At 53.4% G+C, this 10445-nt stretch overlaps 1 protein-coding gene across 1 annotated transcript; it reads right to left on the reverse strand.

The window, feature by feature from the left end:
• Window positions 1-432: 432 nt before the first annotated feature.
• SLC16A8 (solute carrier family 16 (monocarboxylate transporter), member 8) lies at window positions 433-9196 on the reverse strand. The gene is made up of 5 exons (XM_014963503.1): window positions 9084-9196; window positions 5285-5521; window positions 4635-4778; window positions 3216-4079; window positions 433-835 (listed from the first exon to the last, which is right to left on the reverse strand). Exons 2-5 carry the CDS (start codon window positions 5511-5513, stop codon window positions 444-446), a joined length of 1629 nt encoding a protein of 542 aa, XP_014818989.1. The 5' UTR covers window positions 5514-5521; window positions 9084-9196; the 3' UTR covers window positions 433-443.
• Between the last annotated feature and the right edge of the window lie 1249 nt (window positions 9197-10445).

The raw sequence follows: 10445 nt of genomic DNA on the forward strand, positions 1-10445 counted from the left end.
ACCAGACCAAAGCGTACCAGATCTGATTACAAAGAGTCTCTAATTGTTTGTGTTCTGTACGGTGACAATGCAGAAGGAAAAGGAAAGTCCTTGGCAGCCTCTTCAGAAGACTTTTTCCAGGGCTGGTTGGCTGGTTTGGAAGTGAGGAAAGAAGATTATCTTTTTTTTTTTTTTTTTTTTTTTTTTTTTTTTTTTCTTTTTTGGTGTTTGGGCTGCTCTGAGCCTGCGTCGTACCAGCATGGCTGCAGGATGCAAGCAGACGTATCACTGGGTAGGTATGTGGATGTATGTACATAAGGACCAGCTATTCTTATACCTCTCCCTCTTACGTCTTTTATCTGCTTTCGTCTCACCTTTCTCCACCCCCATATCCCACCTACCCTCCCACGCTGAGGTGCACGCAAACATGGCCAGTTTTATACATCCCCCTTCCTCTGCCCTGGCTAAAAACTGTCCCTCTCCACCGTCTGGTCAGTGTTGCAGCCATCTCGTGCCAAGACCTCCCCGTCCCCCTGGGGACACCCGCCTCCCTCCCCGCTCTGCTCCTCTGCCACATGGTTGGCCTCCTCGCTGGCCGCCATCATGGCATTGTCGGTGTTGTGGGTTGGCTGGTGGTTGTCGCTGCTGTGCTCCTCGGCTTCCTGCACGTCAGACTCTGCTTCCTCAGTGTCACTCCCGCCACCTGGGGGGTTCTTCTCTGGGGGAGGCTCCTTCTTCTTCCCTCGGTTCAGGCAACAGTAGGTGGCCATGGCCAGGAAGACAGCAGAGAGCACCACCTCTGAGCCCGCCAGGTAGAAGATCACCTCGTAGTTCTTGAGAGCGTCAACCAAGCGGCCTGATGGTTGGAGAAGAAATGAGATGGTTAGTTTCAGGCTATGCACTCCTGCACGGACAGCCCAGCATAGGTGGGCATCACCTGCATTTGGCTGAGGACCCATTTCTCAAGGGAAGAGCCGGGCTCCCGAATATCTAAAAAATCAAGAGTCACACTGTACCACCACGGAAAGTACTGCAAGAGTGTGGGTTTGGTGTTTTCCCTTGTTTGGACAAGGATAAATAATTGTGACACACTGATGTTACTCTCTCGCGTCGTGGTGGCCCATTTTCTTCTTGCCAAGGTGAGATGAACCTCTGACGACTTGGCTTGTTCAGTCTCAGAAAAGAAACATAATTTGAGAAGGCATTGCTATTTCTTAAGCTATCATGTCAGGAAGACACAGAGTGGGGGAAGAAATATCTCTTTGGCAGAGAAATCCCTTTGGGTGGCCTACACCTGATGATCTCTCTGCCAAAGAGACGTTCCCAGTGCACTTTCTGAATGCATCAGAGCTGGCAATGGAGGGAAGGTTCCCAGTCCTCAGTGCTGGGGAGCCTGAGCAGCCACCCTGTTATGGTCAGGATGGCACCCACTGATTATAGGATGGGGTCATGGTGACTGGAGGCTTCATGCCAGTCCTGTGTGCTCCTGACAGCACATGTGACCCACCAGTCCCTGCTGCACTATGGTGTGTGTCCTGAAACCAGCCCCAGGGCACACTGAGGTGCCTCCTGGAGCACTCATGGGAGGCACGTGGCAAATTCCTCCCTGGCTGAATGTGCCACTCTTCCCCCAAGCTGGGTGGTGAGCAGGGAGCCTGCGTGCGTGCACGCGCATGTGTGTGTGTGTGCAGCTTATCCTGTGCCAAACCCCCTCAGCCCCACGGAGCGGGAAGCAGCTCAGGAGGATTACACCAAACAAAGCCACTTTGTTCAAACCCTCCCCCTTCTTCCAGCCAAGTGCTGCTCCACCGACTCCCAGCTGTGGGCTTTGCCAGCACACTCAAGCTTCCCATACCGGGGGGTCCTTGCAGCAGTGATTTCCCCCCCGGGGAGAAGGTGGGAACCACAACTTGGTTCCAACACCATTCTTCAGTGTCCCTGCACCATCTGTGTCCCACTGTGCATGTGCACGGTACCAAGGCACAGCTGAACTGAAGCTGGAGGGGTAAAGGGTGTCCCCCATCACCCTCCTTGGAGCAAGGTGCCATTAAATCCCCTTCTCTTCTCATGATCTCTCTGCAGCTGCTTCCCACACACATATTTCTTGACTCTCCCTGGCCTGGGACTGCCAATTGCCCCACAGGTTGTAAGACGGGACATGAATAATTGTTGGCATCAAGAGAGTCTTTTCTTGACCACCAATTTTCACCTGAGAGCTGGGTAGAGTTGCTGAGAGTGAGTTTCACTCAGAGCATGGAACTCAGGGGGAACATGTTGGGGAAAGGCTCATTCACATAGGGGTCTTCACTGATGAGCTTTAGCCCTCGTGGGGCTAAAAAAAGGGAGTGAAGGAAGCAACGGAGTGGTTCCTGCCTGGGGATTTGCCCATGGTCCATCCCTGACTCTTCCTCACAAATCACACGTGCAGGAAAGTGCACTTCATTTGGAAACGATCTTTGGCATGACTTAACTTTCTCAGACCTGATCAGGCACTTCACAGGAACATACACCAGCCTCTTGGGTGAGGGGTCTCTCCCCATTCAACAGCCTATTTATGGGCTGTTTGTGGGTCGTGGACCTTACCATGGACTGTGTCCTAGACTAGACTGGTTGAAAAGCTGTGAGTGGCTTCATCCTCTTTAAAAAAAGTAATGGCAGATGCCTCAGGTGGCTCCACACACTGCTTTGGCTGACACCAAAATGCCTGTGCCTTGGGGTTGGGATCAACACAAACTGAGATCCTTATTCACAGCAGCAATCAAAAGGCCACGGACACTAAGGATAGATCCTTATCTTTTCCTGCCAAAGACTCTCACTAGGTTTGCCTGCAGCACATGCCTGACCCTACCCGTAACACAATTTTATGCAGCATACGCAGTGAAGGCAGAGACCTGGATCCCAGAGTGAAAGAGAGGGAAGAGAGGGAATCCTGATCAGGATTGAGAGACAGTGGATTGAGAGCCACTGAGTAGCTCTGTACACTTGCCATTGCTCAGGTCTCTGAACAAAGTATCAGAGAGAGAAGTATCACTTGCCATTTTCTGCCCCTGTTCAGATTTAGTGTTGTGGTGCCTGAAATGAGACTGGGAGCTCTCACTTCAGATCTGAGCTTCCAGGGGAAATTTGAAGTTGAGAAATAGGGTCTTTCTTCAAGTACCGTGCCCACACCCAACACCTGCAATACCAGTGGAATGGCAGCCAAACGATCACCTGTGTTTTGGAGCAAGAGAACCTACCTGCAGACGGTGGACCGATGAGCACAGCGAAAGCCTCGATGAGTAGGACCAGTCCGATGGCGCTGGAGAACTTCTGGGAGCCAACGATGGCCATCAGCACCTCAAACTGCAGTGCTCCCACCATGCCATAAGAGATGCCAAAAAAGACACAGAAGATGACCAGCCCCGTATAATTGCTAGCCCTGGCGCTGCAGATGTCTGTCAAGCCGTTGAAAAGCATAGCGAAGCTGAAGAGGTACGACACGTGAGGGCGGACCCACTTCAACCCTGCCACCATGCCACAGGCCGGGCGGGCAAAGATGTCTATGAAACCAATGATGGAGAGCAGGAATGCAGCCTCTGTGTCTGGTACACCTGTGTCCTTGGCGTAGTTGACCAGCAATATGGGGGGCACAAAGAGACCCAAGACCAGGATGAATTTCGAAATAGTGTAGATGATAAACCCTCGGTTGGAAAAGATACTAAAATCCAAAAGCTTCTTTCCTTTCCTGGGCTTCTTCTTGGCTTTCTTGGCTTTCTTGGTTCCATCAGTGGTGCTGATTCCCTCCTCTGATTTCCCTCCTATGGGCAGCATCTCCTTGGCTTCATATTTGTCCTGAGCCTTCTCCGTCTTCCGCTTCATGCCCATATCCAGGGGTCTCATGACTGCCCCACAAGTGCAGCAGTTAAGCAGAAGGCCCCCCATGATAAGGAACCCTCCTCGCCAACCAAACTTCTCCAGCAGCACCTGCCCCAGTGGAGAGAGGGAGGAAAGGAAGACAGGGCTCCCAGCAGCAGCCAGTCCATTGGCAAGAGGCCGACGCTTGTCAAAGTAAGTGCCCAGCATGATCAGTGAGGGCTGGAAGTTCAACGCCATACCCAGACCTACATGAGGGTGAGAGCCAGGAGGGAGACAGAGAATGCAAGAACATGAGATACGGTTTGCAACAAGATGAAGACTCCCTTCAGACTATGTTAGTCCTGAAGTCCCATGATGGGATTCATGTGTTCATCACAAGTGTCTGCTCCTTCACATTAGTGGGTTACCCCTGGAGAAGATGGGCTAAACCAGCTTGTTTACCTGAACTGTATTCAAATTAGGTAGCTGTGGCCACATTTAGAAAGGACCTGTAGCTTAAACAGGAAATTTGCCTCCCTCCCCCACCCCAATATATGGATGCCATCCCAGTTGCCATGATCACTGGGCATCACTTCCATTTCTTCTCTTCCCCCTCCCCTCAACCACAGACCCTGTCTATTCAGATGCAGTAGATGCATCTCCCACCGGTGCAATGTTCAGGACTAGATGCCTCCTGTGAGCAGGTGCAAATGGGTGAGGGGAGACCTGATGGGGGAGACCACAGCAATGCTAAGGAGAGATACAACATGGTCTTGGCTCCTTCCCAGATGAATATCCCTCCCAACTCCTGGGGCTCTCACCTGTCAGCACGCCAGCTGTCAGATAAAGCTCAATGATATTGGTGGTAAAAGATGCCAGGATCATCCCAGAAGAAGCTAGCAGCCCGCCGATGAGCATCACGGGCCGGCAGCCAAACTGGTTCACCATGATGCTGCATACTGGTCCTGGAAGGAAGCAGAAGAGACACAGTAGGAGACTAGAAGGAGATAAGAAAGTGGGAAGGAGCAGCCTGCACAAGCAGGGCACCTGGGGAAGATGAAACACTAATGACAGAGATCATTGCTTGGCTGCTCAAATACACAGCCCTTGGGCCTGGCCAAGGAAGAAAGGCTACAGTGTGGAGATATCTTTTTTCCCCTGCTTTCAGCCCCTTGTTACCTGGGAAGAAGAAGGGGCTTGGTGTGATAGGGGAAGCACTTCAGCAGTGGGAGCAAACCCCATGTTAACTGAGAGCCAGCTGGGGTGATCCCCAAGATCTCCTGGGGCAGAGGAAACAGGGACATGAAATGCAGCACACTTCTAGGAGAGAAGTGGTGGGACAATTGTATTCTGCATGATTATTCATGACTAGGCCAGTGAGTGTGAGGAGAACCCATGGGGACAAGGTCTGGTCCCATAGCAGAGCAGGGAAGGCACAAGTTAGGGAGGGGGAAACGTATCCAAGCATCACCTGTCCCATAGAGCATGGCCAGCATGATGGAGGAGATCCAGGCTGTGTCACTGTAGCCCACATGGAAATCTTTCATGAGCTCCTTGAAGTAGACACTGACGGCTTTCGGGAAGGCATAGGAGAAGCCAGTGATCACAAAGCAGCCAAAGAGCACGATCCAGCCCCAGCCACCATCTGGGGGCTTCACAGGAGCTGGGAGATGCCCTTCCTCTGGGTCAGCTCTCCCCATCGTCTAGCCTGGGAGGGGAAAGGCAAACCAGGAGAAAGTAGAGCAACAGAGAAAAAGAGAGAGAAAAATCTCTAGGCTCCGCAAGGAGAGAAAAGCACAGCAGGCAAACGTTTACTACAAGGTTTCTCTCCATGCCCACTATATACAAGCCCCAAGAGCCTCACCGAGGGACCACATCGTCTCTCAGGACCACCATCCTGCCAGGCAAGGCAGAATTGCTTCAGGGTGTGAGGTCAAACAAGAGCTGGGCAGAGGTGGGAAGGTCCCCCTGAGCTCAGGGCAGCACACAGCTCCATAAACCCTGGTCAGACACAGTCAAGCAGGGTCGCAGCTCCCAGCTGAGACTGAAGAGCTGCATCTAATGTTGGGGGGCGTCAGGATTTGTAGCACACCACTTGCCCCATATCCAGCCTTGCCTGCAGGCAGCTGAGAGGTGAGAGCCAGCAATGTGAACCCTGCTTGATTCCCAAGATCTTCCTCTGAGCCTCTCCCCTCCTGGTTTGCTCCAGCTGGGAGCCTTCCAGAGCCTGCCTTGCCACAGATGCCTCCAGCAGTGAGGCACAGGAGGTCCATTAACCCTGTTGTGCTTTCATCTGGGAGGCCTCTGTGCCCAGCCTTCTCCATCACCCTCCCTTCCCTGCCACGAGGGGCCAGATTTGGGAAATGGGTGAAGGGGGAGAGCATGGGCAAACTGGTGGCAGTGGTTATTTGCATGCCAGAGAGATTAGGGCTCTGTACCTACACGGAGGGGCCAGAACAAAGCCTAAGGGGGGAGAAGGAGGGAATTAGAGAGGATGTCTTGTGAGTTGCTCTTGGGGCTCTTAAGCTGCCCAGGAATTTTGCTCCAGTTGGCTGCTGTGGATATGTTTTTCTCATTTCTTCTGCAGGCATCAGATCTCTGCTATGCCCCTTACAGCCCCATTGGCCTCAGTTTCTTGGTCAGCCAGGCTTATTTTCACACCTGTATGCAAAAACATCGTTGATCGTTGATTATAGATGCTCCTAAGTAGCATCAGATGGGTGTTAGAAAGCAGGTGGTCTTTCTCCATGCCTGAGATGGGCTTTGCCAGGTTCAGTCTGCTGTATCACCATCCTGCTGGCAGTACACCCCCAGCGTGGGTCCTCTCTCCTCCCAGCTCCCTTAATGACTACGAGATGGCGGCAATGTCCCCCATCACTTGGCACTAGCAGTTGTAGGAAATACCAGCAGTCACGTGCTGACTGGAGACTGCCAAGGGGACAAGGACACTCCTATGGACAGTACACACAGGGCTGGTACCTGGAAGCTTTGGTTCTGGATGCATTTCTCAAGGGAGTCCCTTTTCTTCATGTCCTCCAAGCAACGGAGATGACTTGCCCCAATTCCCATAGCACTGCTGTTGCTCTGCAGGTTAAACAAGTGCAAATCCTACAGGCAAAAGCATGGATGTCACAGGCTGGGGCAGAGTCTAGGTAAAGAGCCCTCACTTGGCAAGAGGTGGTCCTACCCTGTGACACCCCTGAATCTTGCAGAAAAGGAAACTGACCAGTCTTTCTCAAGCTGCAAAGCCAAGGCTGGAAACAGGGCTGGGAAGTCGTCTGAGAGGGGTCTGAAGCCATAGTTTGGGGGATGCTGGGTGAGGGACTTGCAAGAGAAGGCAACTAGGCCAGTTACAGACCCCTCCACAAGGCACATGCACCCCCAGTGCATCGATGTGAGGAGGCACAAAACGGTCTTGGCTGGTTGGTTTTAGTCAGGTGCCCAAGCCAAGGTTTACCTGTGGAGGGAAGGGTGGAATCGGAGTCACCAGACACCCACAGCGGTCTCCCTCCTTCCCCTCCCCAGGGGACTGTTGCTCCTGAAAACATTTGAGAGTCTGTTCACGACAGTACCCAGCCATCTGCCACCACCTCAGGTCCCTGCTGCAGAGATCTCCAAACTTTCAGGACCCCATCAGCCATGAAAAAAGGGAGCAAGATCTGGCTCTGAGTGTAGATTGAGGCAGCTCTTCTTCTGGATGGCCATATCCTAACAACTCTTGGGCTGTACTGCAGGGGATGGCGCAGGCTACTCCCAGCTTTCCCCTACTCCCATCTTTCTGCCCCAAAGGGCAGAGACATTAATTGAGAACAGGGTGCTATAAAGACATTTTCAAGGCAAAAAATCATTGCAAGGAAGAAAAGATTAATTATACACTCTCTACACACTCACATCTTCCCCCTCACACCCTTTCTGGTGTTATCTGGATCACTAGCACCAGGACAAACAGTCTTGCTCTGTTTCTGCCATTACCCACCTGCTGCTCATCTCCCAGCTCCACCCAACTGACAGGCTAGGTACAGCTGGACAAAAGGTGACCTGCTGCAAAAGCACCAAGATTTCTCAATCTGTGCTGGTGCTCCACCACTGCATCACCTGCTGCACATAGCTACCCCAAATAAGAGCAACTGACACTAAACACAACCTAAGGTTTTTTTTTATCCAAACCCCTCTCCCAGACTCACCCTTCTTGATCTTGTCCTGCACCACAAATCAAATTAATCAATCAAATCCTTGCAATTCATCTTTTCCCCCAGCTTCCTAGCAAGAAAATATTTGTCCCTCTGTGGCATGCCCTTCAGAGATTTCTCTAGCATCTCCTGTCAATGATGAGTCAAAAGCATCTGATTTTGAAAAGCATGCTAGACAAATATCTGTCAGCCCTACTTGAGTTTGGAGCTGGATGGGTACCTCTGCAGGAGCCACTTGCTCAGCGAGTAAGGCATGAAGGGGCTTTTACCTGGCTGCAGCTGGATGTTGGCTGAAAAAGATGAGGTACACCAAAGGAGCTCACCTGCAGAGATGCCTCCAAAGCCCCTCTGCTGTAGAGCATAGCTCTGCTGGAGATTCATCCCAGCTCTAAGCCAGGCAGTTCAGAGCTGCCCTGTTCCTAACACCACGGCGCATATGCTGGCTCTTCTGCTCATGGCTGTACATGGTGGTCACATCATGTACCCTGCACCTGCCTTTGCACACTCTACAGCTTGCTATTATTTTATCCTCAGTTAAGGAGCTTTATTCCCAGGTAAAAATACCATGGGTAAGTTTACAAGTGCCTAAAAGCTCATCAGCATGGGCACATGCCCTTCCCTGTGCATCACATTCAGGTGGGCCAGAGCAGGCACTGCCATAGAGTTACCTGCAGGTGGGTGCCAGGAGAAGACTTGTGCCGACACCATAAGTCACAAGCCCTGGCCAGGAGGGAGAAGGACACAACAGGTCAAGAGGTTCAGCCGTGGCTGCCAGTGGATGCACACAGAGCAGTCGGTGCTGGAGAATGCCCAGCAAAGCCCTGTTGTGCCAGGCAAGCTGCATCCAGGAAGGTTCATACAAATGCTAGGATGGCTCCTCATGCCTCCACACAGTATGGGGGACTGTGGGGGGGTCTGTTTGTTAAATGCAAGGGCCACAATTCATGCCACCAGCCTCCCCAGCTCACAAAAAACACCATGGGAAAGCATTTGATAGAGAATTAAATGCATGCTGGCCTGGGATGAGCTATCCCGTCAGCAGCCGATGCCAGGACACAAGCATCCCTCCATGCCACTGACCTGCGCAACGAAGCGACGACCTCCTGAGCACGGGCTGAGCCTCTGAGGGCCGAGCAGACCTGTCCACAGCGCTCCTTTTTTCCTCCAGCTAGTGCTTCCTGGCTCTGGTCGAGGGCGCCCAGTTAGATGGTCCCACCGGCTCTTTGCTCCATGGTGGACACGCCGCCAGCCAGCCAACGGGGAGATGCCTGCAGGAATCCAGCGCCCGTCGAGCAAATCTCTTGTGCCCTGCTCCTTTCTTCAGGGCAATTATGTCCTCTCTAGAGAGCTAATCCCTCTCTCAGCTTGCTTTCCTCCAGCTCCAACGCTGCCCGTGGCCAACCCGGGGGGATGCCCCGTGTGGGGGACCCCCTTACCTCCTGCGGGTGCAGGTAGTGCCCCACGGCGCTCCCAGCATGGATGTGGGTCAGCAGCTGCTTATGGTTTCAGGTCGGTGGAGACCAGTGGGTGCTGAGCGGGCAGAAAGCACTTCTCCACTTTTAAGAGGCTTTTCCAGCCAATGGGGAGGAGGTGGCTGCCTGCTGCGGCCCGAATCCCCCGGTAATCCCGCTGCCATGGGGCTCCTCGCCTTTCCCCCAGCAGAGAGGGGTAGGGGCAGATTGGGAGGAAGCAGGGGTAAGGGGTGCTGGTGATGGAGGGTGGGTGCCAGTGATGGAGGGGGGGTGCTGGTGATGGAGGGGGGGTGTGCAAGGGAAGAAGGGTCAGTGGAGGATGAGGGCACCACCCCATGCTTCAGTAAGGGGTAAAATGGGGGAAGGAGGGCTGCTTTCAAAGCCCCCACCCCACTCCCTCGGTGTCCAGGCAGAAGGATGGAGAAGCCCTGGTGTGGTCCTGCAGGGAATTTGCCCAGCAGGCAGCAAAGACAAGGTGGATCTTCCGAGGCATCGCTGCCGTCTGTGGCTCAAGATCCAGCCCACCCCCGGCAGCTCACTAACCCCTAATCCCCCACCAAACTGAACCCCCCTCAGGAGCTGCCACCCAGGTGGGCGCCAGGGACAGACCAGTCTATGGCCACACGTAGGGGAACCCGTTTTACTATCAGGTCACCCCCGGGGGGATTTCAGGAAGGAAAGGCGCAGGCTGTAAACACCCAAAGCCCCTCGGGCCCCACTCCATGGCAGCAGGGCACTGGGGGGGGGGGCCCTGCGGGGGCTTTGCAGTGCTTGCAGCCAGGGTTTAATTTCTATTAATAAGGCTAATCGGCTAAAGCCCTGGCTGTTGCTTACACTCCCTCCCTCACCGCCTCCTCCTCTGTCCCCCGGCGGTGGGGCCAGGCTGGTGGGGCACCCACAGGCACCCCCTCAGGGGAGTGTTTGCCCCCCATACCAAGCTGCCCTGGGGCTCACACCCCAAGCCAGGAGA

Source organism: Calidris pugnax, unplaced genomic scaffold, assembly GCF_001431845.1.
Source record: "Calidris pugnax isolate Ruff unplaced genomic scaffold, ASM143184v1 scaffold44, whole genome shotgun sequence".
NCBI classification, from domain to species: Eukaryota; Metazoa; Chordata; class Aves; order Charadriiformes; family Scolopacidae; genus Calidris; species Calidris pugnax.

Coding starts and splice junctions, on each gene's coding strand:
- SLC16A8 (XM_014963503.1), bottom strand. CDS start 5,513: ATGGGGAGAGCTGACCCAGAGGAAGGGCATCTCCCAGCTCCTGTGAAG. Junction 4,080..4,634: donor GACAGCTGGCGTGCTGACAG/GTGAGAGCCCCA, acceptor ACCCTCATGTAG/GTCTGGGTATGGCGTTGAAC. Junction 836..3,215: donor CATCGGTCCACCGTCTGCAG/GTAGGTTCTCTT, acceptor TCCAACCATCAG/GCCGCTTGGTTGACGCTCTC.